Genomic DNA, 15,351 nt, shown 5'->3' on the forward strand with positions numbered 1-15,351 from the left:
CTTGGACCTGATCCACCACTGTGGTGTCCATTTAGCCAATGGTGCTTTTCGCACTAGTCTTGTGAAAAGTCTTCTGGTTGATGCTGGGGTCCATCCCTTTTCAGTTTGATGGTCCCAGCTCCTGGTTGCCTATGCCATTGCTGCCCACTCTTCCCCTGCTCATCCCTCCTATTCTATTCTTTTTGTGGCTTGGGACATTGCTCACCTGCTGTCTGTCCTCTGTTGGGTTTACCAGTTGGGCTCTACTTTGCTTCTCTCTGCCATGATTTCCATCTCTCTTCTTGTCCTTTTCCCATATTCTCTCCTGACCACCCCAGCTTGGTTAGTTCCTTAGCTGCAGATTTGGATGGATCTCTTCTGGTGTCTGAAAGTCACCATTGCTCCAGTGGTGTTCCATTGTTTGTTCTGTCTGCCCTTACATGAGTCTGGATGCCATTGCTTTTACACCGATGGCTCTGAATTCACCAATCAATTGGGAAATGCATTTACATTTTCTGTTGGCATGGAACATCATCTTTTGCCTGCCATGTGTTTGGTGTTTACTCCAGAATTGATAGCCCACTGTTTTATTAAATGGTTGTGCCTCACCTGAGTTTTGTTATCTATGGACTCAATGAGTGGCCTTCAGGCTATTGTTTGGTGTTTTTCCCACCACCCCTTGGTGTGTGCCATCCATGATCTTCTTGCCGCTCTTGGTGATACTTTTTGTTCAGCTGATTTTCTTTCAGTTCCCAGCCACATGGGTATCCTGAGTAATGAACTTGCTGATTTCCTGCTTCAGTGGGTGGCCCGCCTTCTCTGCGACCCCTCTGGGGATAGATTTGTGTCTTTATGTCAAATCCCTTTTGCTCAATCTGGGGCTGACTCTTGGGGGAGCTACCCCTCTGTCTAACATACTTTGTGCAATCAAAGAGAATCCCACCACATGACATTCTTCCCTCCAACTCTCCCAGTGGGAATCTCCTATACTCTGCTGTCTTCACATCTGCAATACTAGGCTGATGCATAGTTCTTTACTCCATAGTGAGCTGCACCCTGCCTCTTCCCCTTTGTAGTCCCAGGGCAGACTACCCCTCATGGTGATCCATATTTTACTGGACTGCTCCCACCTTTTGGTCCTTCACACTAAATATGCCCTCCCACCCTTGCCCGGGTGTTAGTGGATGACCCTTATATGGTTACATGTCTCCTTGTTTTTTTTCCCCCCCCAAGAAAGTGGTTTGCCCTCCCAGGTTTGAGTCTCTGAATTTCCCTCTGGAATTGTGGACCCTCAGTAATGTTGGTGTTGGTTATGGAGGCCTTGGCTCTGCCTCCACACCACCAGGGTTCTGCCCTCTTTTTCCCTATGCTTTATCTGGTCATTTGGGCTGTTTTATTTCCCGTTTTCCTGTGTCTTCTTCCTCTGATCTTGACCTCATCATGTTGTGATTATGGTATGGTGTGGTTATCAGGAAGAGTCAATAGTGGTGCTGATTCCCCAACACGCATAGCATTTCTGGGGCACCCCTACTCTCACCATTCCCACTCCCCCCCCCCTCCCCCCACCAATTTATCCTCTTCCTACTGCCGTGATGTTGTGATGTTACTTTTACCTCTTTGTTTGCCTGTTTTCCCTTCCCCTTGTTTGGGTTGTGCTGTTTGTGTTGTTCCTCCCTTGGTTTCTGTCACCTTAGACTGTGGGACCGATGACCTCACTGTTTGGTCCCCTCCCCAAATCAGCCAACCAACTGACCATCCCCTCCAGCTCTGTTTGTTGGTACTTAAATATTCTAGTCTTTGCTAGTGATAACTGTTATTTAATAAACTTGTTCCACAAGCCAAATCTGCCAAAAGTGCACCTGTATCTCATTGCTAATTATGAAATTCCTTGGAATACAACAAATGTTTTTTCCTATTTTTCACTTTTCCCCTTGTTCATTATGAGATACTTCTTCTACATATTGATCTTTCTTCCTTTTTCCTTTGAATTGCAAAGACAAAAACGCATTCTGAGAATGTTAGGTTTATTATCAACCTTTTGCTGTATCTGCAACCAGTTTCTCAATGGTTGTGTACCTGATAGGTGTTTTTTTTGTGTAATGGTGTTGATATGCAACACTTAACTGCTTCATACTGACAGTACTTTTGTTATGAACAGGATTCATGAGTACAGGTGACTTACTGCTACCTGGAAACCTGGGTATGAAGGATCAGGTCCTTGCACTCCAGTGGATACAACAAAATATTGCTGCATTTGGCGGCAATCCAGATGATGTTACCATTAATGGCCAAAGTGCTGGAGGAGCCTCAGTACATTTCCTTGTGCTGTCACCCATGTCAAAAGGTACATAACTAAAATTTGGAAGATATGTATTTCGCAACAGAATGGCGTGTAACTTATTTTTGTTTGACAGACACATTTCAGCATTCAGAAGAATACATAAGTTCTTTTTGCAGATGGGGGGGGGGGGGGGGGAGGAGTCTAAAAATGTGGGAATGGAGCATATTTAATATTTTGCAAGACAAATACTAAGTTGTAAGTAGCCATAAAAAAGTTTCAGTTCTGACACTATTAAAAATCTGTCTAGGTCCGACTTTTAAATAATTTTCTTGACAGAAAAACACCTGACTACATTTTTTTTTTTTTCCTTCCTGGAGAGCTGAGGTGTGGGAGGACTTTGCCCCCTCCCTCCCCCCTTGGCCCCAGGTATGGGTGTCCTTGATTCTTGGAAATTATAAGGTTATAATTGCTTTTTGGAGCCAGAAATACACTGCAAAAATATTTAAAAAAAGATCAATAAGAAATGACTTGTTACTATCTGTTTATTTTGTCAGTTATATGAATTTTCTTTTACTTCATATTTTTATTATTTTCTGTTTTATGGAATATCCTGTGAACCATATTTCACTTTATCTTTGATTTTGTATGGATTCAGGGACACAATTTACTGTTTTATTTAAACCTAGGAATGCTATAATTTACCAAACAGCTGATATAATGGAATTTTCAGGAAAAGTGTACAAGTGAAGGTGAGGAACCATCCATAGCTTTGTTAAAGAACTATTCCAGCATTAATCTGAAGGGATTTATGGCCACTATCGGGAAGCAAAATAAGGACGGTTTGGTGGAGAGTTGAACTTCACTTCTCTTCCTTCTCTTCAAAGGAATCTAAATGAAAGCTATCTTAAAAAAGATAGTGCTGCTTCACTCAGGTGTCTGCTTTGACTGTCTTGCTCAGGCAGTACATAACCATTAGTAAGGATTCTTCCCCTGTATTAATACAGGAATACAACTCTTAGTTTGATGATTAATTATAAGAAGTATTGTCCTCATAATTTATTTATCTTGCTATGGAAATCAGTATGCCTTTGGAGATATTTCAGTTTGATTCTTTTTATTCTTTTGCAGATATTGAACTGTGAGTTCCACAATGTGACACGCAATACTTATATTGATTTGCAAATTTTTAATTTCTTGTGAGAACAACATCTTTGCCTCTGTACTTCCGCCTCAACTGACATCTCTGCCCAAACTCTTTGCCTTTACAAATTTCTGCTTGTGTCTGTATATGTGTGGATGGATGTGTGTGTGTGTGTGTGTGTGTGTGTGTGTGTGTGTGTGTGTGTGTGTGTGTGTGTGCGAGCGTATACCTGTCCTTTTTTCCCCCTAAGGTATGTCTTTCCGCTCCCGGGATTGGAATGACTCCTTACCCTCTCCCTTAAAACCCACATCCTTTCGTCTTTCCCTCTCCTTCCCTCTTTCCTGATGAAGCAACCGTGGGTTGCAAAAGCTTGAATTTTGTGTGTGTGTTTGTGTTTGTTTGTGTGTCTATCAACATACCAACGCTTGGTAAGTTACATCATCTTTGCTTTTAGATATATTTTTCTCACATGGAATGTTCGCCCACTCACATAAACACAACTTGCACACACACCTGTGGTCTCAGAGAGCTGAGACTACCCTGCAAACAGCAGCACCAGTGCATGAAGGGAGTGGTGACTGGGTGGAGGTAAAGAGAAGGCTGGGGTGGGGAGGGGGAGGGATAGTATGGTGGGAGTGGCAGACAGTCAAGTGTTGCAGTTTAGGTGGAGGGCAGGAGAGAAGGTGCGGAGAGGGGAGGTGGAAGTAGTGGCAAAGAGAGAAATAAAAGAAATTAAAAGACTGGGTGTGGTGGTGAAATGACAGCTGTGTAGTGCTGGAATGGGAACAGAGAGAGGGCTGAATGGGTGAGGACAGTGACTAACGAAGGTTGAGGCCAGGAGGGTTACAGGAATGTAGGATGTATTGCAGGGAAAGTTCCCATCTGCGCAATTCAGAAAAGATGGTGGTGGTGGGAAGGATCCATATGGCACAGGCTGTGAAGCAGTCATTGAGATGAGGGATATCATGTTTGGCTGTGTGTTCAGCAACAGGGTGGTCCATTTGTTTCTTGGCCACAGTTTGTCGGTGGCCATTCATGCGGGCAGAGAGCTTGTTGGTTGTCATGCCTATGTAGCATGCAGCACAGAGGTTGCAGCTTAGCTTGTAAATCACATGACTGGTTTCACAGATAGCCCTGCCCTTGATGGGATAGGTGATGTTAGTGACCAGACTGGAGTAGATGGTTTTAGGAGGATGTATGGGACAGGTCTTGCATCTAGGTCTATTACAAGGGTATGAGCCATGAAGTAGGGGATTGGATGTTGCATAAGGATGAACGAGTATATTGTGTAGGTTCGGTGGACAGCGGAATACCATGGTAGGAGGGATGGGAAGTATAGTGGGCAGGACATTTCTCATTTCAGGCATGACGAGAGGTAACTGAAACCCTGGCGGAGAATGTAATTCAGTTGCTCCAGTCCCGGATGGTACTGAGTTACGAGGGGAATGCTCCTCTGTGGCCAAACTGTGGGACTTTGGGAGGTGGTGGGAGACTCAAAAGATAAGGCACGGGAGATTTGTTTCTGTACAAGGTTAGGAGGATAATTATGGTCAGTGAAGGCTTCAGTGAGACAATCGGTATATTTTGAGAGGGACTGCTCGTCACTGCAGGTGCGATGATCATGGGTGGCTAGGCTGTACAGAAGGGACTTCCTGGTATTGAATGGGTGGCAGCTGTCGAAGTGGAGGTATTGCTGGTTGTTTAATAAGTTTGATATGGATGGAGATACTCATGTAGCCATCTCTGAGGTGAAGGTCAACATCCAGGAAGGTGGCTTGTGTGTGTGTGTAAATAAATCTGCCAGTGAGCATAACCTTGCCAATTACTGGAGAGGCAAAATATAGCTTTAAGGAAACAATAAATTTTATGCCAGGTTTTTCTTTTTCATTATAACACAAATCACTTTCTTGGGTTTTGTAGGTTCAGTTCTTAAAGGCAACTTGTATCTCATAGACTAACAGATTTTGGAATTGAATAGGACTGGCAAAGATGATTCAATATTGTTTGCCTACTGTTCAGATAGACAATGTACTAACCACAGGGACAAGGAAGAACTCTAGGTTCTTCATTCATCCCCCTTGATAATAGGTTTGAGTTACTATCTCTCACTGATGGTGAAAATACCATTGCAATACACTTCATCTGCGGGGAGGCCTGCTATGACACACAGCTGCAAAATCAGAGGGGTAGCTCTCTATAAGTTTTTGGCAGTTTGTATGCACTGTGTAGGAGGTTTTGAAGTGCTGCATGGAATAGCTTGTTGTTATGATTACTTTTGCATGTCTGTGTGCAAGTATAATGTCTTTGTATGTCATGTTTTATTATTTTTGCCAATTCTGGCCAGAACACAGTCCTTCATTCCATTGAATACATTTGCATTTTTTTCCTAAGAAATTTTGTCTTTCTTGTGTTTGAGTGTCTTTGTTTTTATCCAAAAAATAAATCTCATTCATTATATACTGTTATAATTTAATTACAGCCTGTCCAACTGGTTATGGGTTGAGAAAAAAGTGTTAAGTACTGGGATAACATTTTATTTTCTTCCTGTCAATGAAGTCTCCAAAGCATGTTCAGCTACGCTGAGAGTTTTGCTTTGAAAGTGAAAAGGCAAAAGATGGAATGAACAAAGTTTTTCAGTATCAAAAAATTTGATGAAAGTAATTTTCAGTTAAAAAAATATCAAATGAAAATTATCTTTTGAACTGAGAAATTGATAGATGCCATTGACATAAGTAAAATAAGGTCAGTTGAAGATACAGATACACAGAACTTTTGGAATAAACTTAATGCAAAAACAATGCACTTTATTTCATCTGGTATGGAATGATCAGCTGCAAACTGCCATATCATGTGCACAGTGGAATTGGCATAAGATAATTCATGACCATCATTCTGCAATAAATAAAGTAGCATTGAAACAACAGTTCTTTAATTATGATGCCACTTTGTAATACTACAGCTTAACATATAAATAAAGTTGAAGCATTAGTACAGTCTCTTGCAGATGTTGGTGAACCTGTTGGAGATACAGACAAGATTTTCAAAGTTTTAGGTGGACTTTCTGGAAAATATGACTCATGTGATGAAGGCAAGCAGACTTTTGATAATTTAACATCAAGGTTATTGAAATAAGAGTACCATTTGTCACAAACTGAAGAAACACCAACTGATTTCACTGCTGTTAATGGTAATAATAAAAGATAAAGTCAGGGTCAATGTTTGCAAAGCAATTCAAGCAAAGGCTCTATGAATAAGAAGAGTACTGAGTACTATTATTGTCATAAGAAATGTCATTATAAGGCTGAGTGTAAGAAAAGACTGATGAAGTTGTGAAGAGAAAGTCAAGAATCTGAACATCAAGCAATGAGTGCAGAAATGAGGAATATTTTGGTTACTAATTGTGCTAATGTGTGGCTTGCTGATAGCATTACTTCAAAACATATGATCTCACAAAAGGGAATGGTTTTTAATGATTAAACTACCAAGCAAGTTCAAAGTTCTTGTTCAGAGGACACAGCCCCAACTGACCCCAAAACACACAGGCCAGTCTGCCTCCTAAAGACGTTGGCTAAGGTACGGGAGCAGCTCCTTCATGATCGACTACAATCATGCAGTCAGCTCTTTGGCCTAAGTCAACACCAATACTATTTTAGGGTAAAAAGATCAATAGACAATGCAGACATTAGAAATAATACACACAACAAATGATAAATATGAAGTTGCAATTTTAATCAGTGTTGCAGGTGCTTTTGATAAACTTTGGTGTCCTGCATTGTTCACAAAGTTGAGGGAGATGTAACTAGCAACTGCCCAGTATGATAGCCTACTAGAGTACTACAAAAATAGGACTTCAGAGTGGGGAGCAGGGCACCAGAAAACAGTCAAGAAAATACCAAAAGGATGCTCAAAAAGCTCAATTTGTGGACCAATATTTTAGGACACTCCTAAGAAACATGGCTGTGGATGTCAGTGTAAATGGGTTAGATATTTATATAGATGACTTATTAATTGTTTTTCAGAAACTCACAAGCACACCAATAAAACTACACAACTTCCCATTAGTACAAGTATTTGGTGAAGCCAAAACAAATTCAGAATAGTTTCAAACAAAAAGGCATTGAAATGGAACCCAATTGTTAAACTGGACAACGTTAACATAAAGAGGAAACAAGTAAAATGGTATTTAGGAATACATATTGATGAACAACTTACTTTCAATGTGCAGACCAGGCTGGTGATTGACAAAGTGAAAAAAGTGATGCACAAGATTGAAGGCTAAACACCACACTATACAGGCTACCTTTAAGGACACTACATATGTGTCACACAGCTGCCTTGGAAGCCACAGTATGCTTTGTAGCAAGTGCATGGGTGCACTGCCTGAGCCTGCTGACCTACAGACACACAGCGAGTTAAGGCCAGAGGAGCATACTGCTCAGAATGTCGGATGCCTTTGGCACCACTCAGTGAAAGCCTTGTGTGTGGTTCTGGGGTCTTGCCCCATTGACATCACTATCTGCCACAGAGCAGTAGAATATTGGGTAAAGAGGAAAACATGACAAGGTTTAAAACAGGGAAAACTTTGTAGACAAGTGTCACTTAAACAGCTGGCCCCTTGATACATGGCAATGGGAGTGGGAGACAACTGACAGAGGCTGTCACGTTTCTCCTTCTCCCTCAATATCTGGGGATGACTGAGGATGAAGCATGCAGATTCAGCCTGTGGCAGTTTCACTTTTTGACTGGCCATGGCCCATATCCAGCACATATGAACCATGTGGACCTTAGCCAGAGTGCTACATGCACACGTGGCATGTATGTGTCTTCTGAATATGTGACATTATGTTGCAACAGCCACACACATGCAAGGTCTATAACAGAATACATTATCACTTAAATACCCCAGAATCACTTAAACAGCTGGCCCCATGATACATGGCAATGGGAGTGGGAGACAACTGACAGAGGTTGTCACATTTCTCCTTCTCCCTAACTATATGGGAATGACTGAGGATGAAGCATGCATATTCAGGCTGTGGCAGATTCACTTTTTGACTGCCATTGCCCATATCCAGCAAGTTTGAACCATGTGGACCTTAGCCAGAGTACTACATGCACACGTGACATGTATTGGTCTCCTGAACATGTGGAATTATGTTGCAACAGCCTCACACATGTAAGACCTACAACAGAATACAGTAAAATCACAGAAATGTTATGAGATCCAGACAAATGGTGCGATCTAGGCATTGCTGATAAGGTTTCAAGAATACTGTGTGATGTTTATAGAAAAGAAAATCCATACAGCAGATCTTGAACAGACACACAACAAACATGGCAACACAATCTTTAGCAGGACACACACTTGGACACAGCCACAGACATGACACATAAAATTAGGCTAACACAGCAACAGGAGCAGATGAACGCTCATAAAATAGGGAGTATAACACATAAAATCCCCCCATGAACCATGAACCTTGCCGTTGGTGGGGAGGCTTGCGTGCCTCAGCGATACAGATGGCCGTACCGTAGGTGCAACCACAACGGAGGGGTATCTGTTGTGAGGCCAGACAAACAAGTGGTTCCTGAAGAGGGGCAGCAGCCTTTTCAGTAGTTGCAGGGGCAACAGTCTGGATGATTGACTGATCTGGCCTTGTAACATTAACCAAAACGGCCTTGCTGTGCTGGTACTGCGAATGGCTGAAAGCAAGGGGAAACTACAGCCGTAATTTTTCCCGAGGACATGCAGCTTTACTGTATGATTAAATGATGATGGCGTCCTCTTGGGTAAAATATTCCAGAGGTAAAATAGTCCCCCATTTGGATCTCCGGGCAGGGACTACTCAGGAGGACGTTGTTATCAGGAGAAAGAAAAATGGTGTTCTACGGATCGGAGCATGGAATGTCAGATCCCTTAATCAGGCAGGTAGGTTAGAAAAATTAAAAAGGGAAATGGATAGGTTAAAGTTAGATATAGTGGGAATTAGTCAAGTTCGGTGGCAGGAGGAACAAGACTTTTGGTCAGGTGATTACAGGGTTATAAATACAAAATCAAATAGGGGTAATGCAGGAGTAGGTTTAATAATGAATAAAAAAATAGGAGTGTGGGTTAGCTACTACAAACAGCATAGTGAACGCATTATTGTGGCCAAGATAGACACAAAGCCCATGCCTACTACAGTAGTACAAGTTTATATGCCAACTAGCTCTGCAGATGATGAAGAAATAGATGAAATGTATGACGAGATAAAAGAAATTATTCAGGTAGTGAAGGGAGACGAAAATTTAATAGTCATGGGTGACTGGAATTCGTCAGTAGGAAAAGGGAGAGAAGGAAACATAGTAGGTGAATATGGATTGGGGGGAAGGAATGAAAGAGGAAGCCGCCTTGTAGAATTTTGCACAGAGCATAACTTAATCATAGCTAACACTTGGTTCAAGAATCATAAAAGAAGGCTGTATACCTGGAAGAATCCTGGAGATACTAAAAGGTATCAGATAGATTATATAATGGTAAGACAGAGATTTAGGAACCAGGTTTTAAATTGTAAGACATTTCCTGGGGCAGATGTGGATTCTGACCACAATCTATTGGTTATGAACTGCAGATTGAAACTGAAGAAACTGCAAAAAGGTAGGAATTTTAGGAGATGGGACCTGGATAAACTGAAAGAACCAGAGGTTGTAAAGAGTTTCAGGGAGAGCATAAGGGAACAATTCACAGGAATGGGGGAAAGAAATACAGTAGAAGAAGAATGGGTAGCTCTGAGGGATGAAGTAGTGAAGGCAGCAGACGATCAAGTAGGTAAAAAGACGAGGGCTAATAGAAATCCTTGGGTAACAGAAGAAATATTGAATTTAATTGATGAAAGGAGAAAATATAAAAATGCAGTAAATGAAGTAGGCAAAAAGGAATACAAACGTCTCAAAAATGATATCGACAGGAAGTGCAAAATGGCTAAGCAGGCATGGCTAGAGGACAAATGTAAGGATGTAGAGGCTTGTCTCACTAGGGGTAAGATAGATACTGCCTGCAGGAAAATTAAAGAGACCTTTGGAGAGAAGAGAACCACTTTTATGATTATCAAGAGCTCAGATGGCAACCCAGTTCTAAGCAAAGAAGGGAAGGCAGAAAGGTGGAAGGAGTATATAGAGGGTTTATACAAGGGTGATGTACTTGAGGACAATATTATGGAAATGGAAGAGGATGTAGATGAAGACGAAATGGGAGATAAGATACTGTGTGAAGAGTTTGACAGAGCACTGAAAGACCTGAGTCGAAACAAGGCCCCAGGAGTAGACAACATTCCATTAGAACTACTGATGGCCTCGGGAGAGCCAGTCATGACAAAACTCTACCATCTGGTGAGCACGATGTATGAGACAGGCGAAGTACCCTCAGACTTCAAGAAGAATATAATAATTCCAATCCCAAAGAAAGCAGGTGTTGACAGATGTGAAAAGTACCGAGCTATCAGTTTAATAAGTCACAGCTGCAAAATACTAACGTGAATTCTTTACAGATGAATGGAAAAACTGGTAGAAGCGGACCTCGGGGAAGATCAGTTTGGATTCTGTAGAAATGTTGGAACACGTGAGGCAATACTAACCTTACGACTTATCTTAGAAGAAAGATTAAGAAAAGGCAAACCTATGTTTCTAGCATTTGTAGACTTAGAGAAAGCTTTTGACAATGTTGACTGGAATATTCTCTTTCAAATTCTGAAGGTGGCAGGGGTAAAATACAGGGAGCGAAAGGCTACTTACAATTTGTGCAGAAACCAGATGGCAGTTATAAGAGTCGAGGGGTATGAAAGGGAAGCAGTGGTTGGGAAGGGAGTAAGACAGGGTTGTAGCCTCTCCCCGATGCTATTCAATCTGTATATTGAGCAAGCAGTAATGGAAACAAAAGAAAAATTCGGAGTAGATATTAAAATCCGTGGAGAAGATATGTTTCAGGATTGGTGTCACTTATTGAATGTTATTACATCCAGATAGTATCAGGAACAGAAAATTGGTTAAAAAATATAAGTGAATAGCAATGAAATCCTAAGTTCAGAATGGAATATTTATTGTAAGGATAGGTTAGTCACCAGTGGTGGCACTGTATTTGTTGCAGTACAAAATTCAATAATATCTAGCAAAGTTATTGTGGATTCTGAGTGCGAACTAACCAAGGTGAAGTTAAGCATCAAAGGTCAGTCAAAAATGGTAATCAGACGCTTTTATAGACTGCATGGGTGAGGAGCTGTAGGGGTAGTGTGCTTCAGAGAGAACTTGCAGAATATGCTTAAAAACTTTTTGGTCATCTCATTGTAACAGATGATGGCTTCAGCGTGCCACATTTAGATGCTATCTAATATGGTGCCAGGGACAAGGATTCATATGATATTTTTCTGAATGTCTTGTCTGAAAATTACTTTGAGCAGATAATTAGAGAATCAGTTCAGAAGGTATTGTCTTAGACCTACTAATATCAAAGAGACCTGAATTTATTGAATCAGTTAACAAAAGTACAGTGATCATAATGCAATAGCAACTATAACTATGGGTACTACAAGAAATGGTTAAGAAGGATAGGAAAATATTTTTGCTTAGCCAGAGCGAGAGGTTACAAAGATGTGGAGAACAAACGGAAAAAATTGAAAAACATTGTTCAATGTGTGTTAGACAAGTATGTTCTGAGCAAGGTCTTAAGAGATGGGAAAGATACAATGTGGATTATAACTGTGTTAGAAAACTGTCTCATAAACAAAGAGAGCTTCATCACAGATTCAAAAGAAGTCAAAACCTGGCTGAAAAACAAAATCTGAACAAAGTGAAAATGAGCATATGGTGAGCAATAAGACAAGCATTCAGTGACTTTGAAAGTAAAATTTCGTCAACTGATCCATCTAAAAACCCTTAGAAGTTTTAGTCTAACATAAAAGTGGTTTGAAATCATCTCTTCTGTCAGTCTAACCATACTGACACTGAAATGAAAGATAACAAAGAGAAAGCCAAAATACTCAATTTGGTCTTCCAAAATTGTTCCACCACAGAAGACAGTAAAACAGTCCCTATTTTCAATCATTGTACAAACATCAAAACAGAAGATAATAAGATAAACAATCATGGAATAGAAAAATAACTACAATCACTTAGTAGTGGAAAGGCATCAAATCTAGACGAGATACCTGCAAGATTCTACAAAGGTCATGCACAAGGACTTCCTCCCCATATAGCAGCAGTCCATTGTAGTTCACTTCAGCAACAAAGAGTGCCTAGTGATTGTTGTTGTGGTCTTCAGTCCTGAGACTGGTTTGATGCAGGTCTCCATGCTACTCTATCCTGTGCAAGCTTCTTCATCTCCCAATATGTACTGCAGCCTACATCCTTCTGAATCTGCTTAGTGTATTCATCTCTTGGTCTCCCTCTACGATTTTTACCCTCCACGCTGCCCTCGAATACTAAATTGGTGATTCCTTGATGCCTCAGAACATGTCCTGCCAACCGATCCCTTCTTCTTGTCAAGTTGTGCCACAAACTCCTCTTCTCCCCAATCCTATTCAATACCTCCTCATTAGTTACATGATCTACCCATCTAATCTTCAGCATTCTTCTGTAGCACCACATTTCAAAGGCTTCTATTCTCTTCTTGTCCAAACTATTTATCGTCCATGTTTCACTTCCATACATGGCTACACTCCATACAAATACTTTCAGAAACAACTTCCTGACACTTAAATCTATACTCATTGTTAACAAATTTCTCTTCTTCAGAAACACTTTCCTTGCCATTGTGTCTACATTTTATATCCTCTCTACTTGACCATGATCAGTTACTTTGCTCCCCAAATAGCAAAACTCCTTTACTACTTTAAGTGTCTCATTTCCTAATCTAATTCCCTCAGCATTGCCCGACTTAATTCGACGAAACTCCATTATCCTCATTTTGCTTTTGTTGATGTTCATCTTATATCCTCCCTTCAAGACACTGTCCATTCCATTCAACTGCTCTTCCAAGTCCTTTGCTGTCTCTGACAGAATTACAATGTCATCGGCGAACCTCAAAGTTTTTATTTCTTCTCCATTGATTTTAATACCTACTCTGAATTTTTCTTTTGTTTCCTTTACTGGTTGCTCAATATACAGATTGAATAGCATTGGGGAGAGGCTACAACCCTGTCTCACTCCCTTCCCAACCACTGCTTCCCTTTCATGCCCCTTGACTCTTATAATAACTGTTTGGTTTCTGTACAAATTGTAAATAGCCTTTCACTCCCTGTATCTTACCCCTCCCATCTTCAGAATTTGAAAGAGAGTATTCCAGTAAACATTGTCAAAAGCTTTTTCTAAGTCTAGAAATGCTAGAAATGTAGGTATACCTTTTCTTAATCTAGCTTCTAAGATAAGTCATAGGGTCAGTGTTGCCTCACGTGTTACCATATTTCTATGGAATCCAAACTGATCTTTCCCAAGGATGGCTTCTACCAGTTTTTCCATTCGTCTGTACAGAATTCATGTTAGTATTTTGCAGCCGTGACTTATTAAACTGATATTTTGGTAATTTTCACATCTGTCAACACCTGCTTTCTTTGGGATTGGAATTATTATATTCTTCTTGAAGTCTGAGGGTATTTCGCCTGTCTCATACATTTTGCTCACCAGATGGTAGAGTTTTGTCAGGACTGGTTCTCCTAAGGGTGTCAGTAGTTCTCATGGAATGTTGTCTACTCCCGAGGCATTGTTTTGACTGAGGTCTTTCAGTGCTCTTTCAAATTCTTCACACAGTATCATATCTCCCGTTTCATTTTCATCTTCATCCTCTTCCATTTCCATAATATTGTCATCAAGAACACCGCCCTTGTATAGTCCCTCTATATACTTCTTCCACCTTTCTGCTTTCCCTTCTTTGCTTAGAACTGGGTTTCCACCTGAGTCCTTGATACTCTTAGTAGTAGTTCTCTTTTCTCCAAACCTCTCCTTAATTTTCCTGTAGGCAGTATCTATCTTACCCCTAGTGAGGTAAGCCTCTACATCCTTACATTTGTCCTCTAGCCATGCCTGCTTAGCCATTTTGCGCTTCCTGTCGATCTCATTTTTGAGACTTTGTATTCCTTTTTGCCTACTTCATTTACTGCATTTTTATATTTTCTCCTTTCATCAATTAAATTCAATATTTCTTCTGTTACCCAAGGATTTCTATTAGCCCTTGTTTTTTTACCTACTTGATCCTCTGCTGCGTTCACCACTTCATCCCTCAAAGCTATCCACTCTTCTTCTACTGCATTTCTTTCCCCCATTCTTGTCAACTGTTCCTTTATGCTCTTCCTGAAACTCTCTACAACCTCTGGTTCTTTCAGTTTATCCAGGTCCCATCTCCTCAAATTCCCACCTATTTGCAGCCTCTTCAGTTTTAATCTACAGTTCATAACCAATAGATTGTGGTCAGAGTCCACATCCGCCCCTGGAAATGTCTTACAATTTAAAACCTGGTTCCTAAATCTCTGTCTTACCATTATATAACCTATCTGATACCTGTCAGTATCTCCAGGCTTCTTCCATGTATATAACCTCCTTTTATGATTCTTGAACTAAGTGTTAGCTATGATTAAGTTGTGCTCTGTGCAAAATTCTACCAGGTGGCTTCCTCTTTCATTTCTTACCCCCAATCCATATTGACCTACTACGTTTCCTTCTCTTCCTTTTCCTAGTATCGAATTCCAGTCACCCATGACTATTAAATTTTCGTCTCCCTTCACTATCTGAATAATTTCTTTTATCTCATCATACATTTCTTCAATTTCTTCATCATCTGCAGAGCTAGTCAGCATATAGACTTGTACTACTGTTTTATGCGTGAGCTTCGTGTCTATCGTGGCCACAATAATGCATTCACTATGTTGTTTGTAGTAGCTTACCCGCACTAACCTACTCCTGCATTACCCCTATTTGATTTTGTATT

General features: G+C 40.6%; 1 protein-coding gene across 2 annotated transcripts in view; it reads left to right on the forward strand.

Annotated features, from left to right (window-relative positions):
- The window catches only part of LOC124596021 (esterase FE4-like), a 150,332-nt gene that overhangs the window by 64,935 nt on the left and 70,046 nt on the right, over positions 1-15,351 (forward strand). For both annotated transcript variants that reach the window (XM_047134980.1, XM_047134979.1), the window contains exon 5: positions 2,138-2,323. In XM_047134980.1, coding sequence (XP_046990936.1) covers positions 2,138-2,323 — 186 coding nt within the window. The remainder of the gene's footprint in view (positions 1-2,137; positions 2,324-15,351) is intronic.

The sequence above is a fragment of the Schistocerca americana genome, chromosome 2, assembly GCF_021461395.2.
Source record: "Schistocerca americana isolate TAMUIC-IGC-003095 chromosome 2, iqSchAmer2.1, whole genome shotgun sequence".
NCBI classification, from domain to species: domain Eukaryota; kingdom Metazoa; phylum Arthropoda; class Insecta; order Orthoptera; family Acrididae; genus Schistocerca; species Schistocerca americana.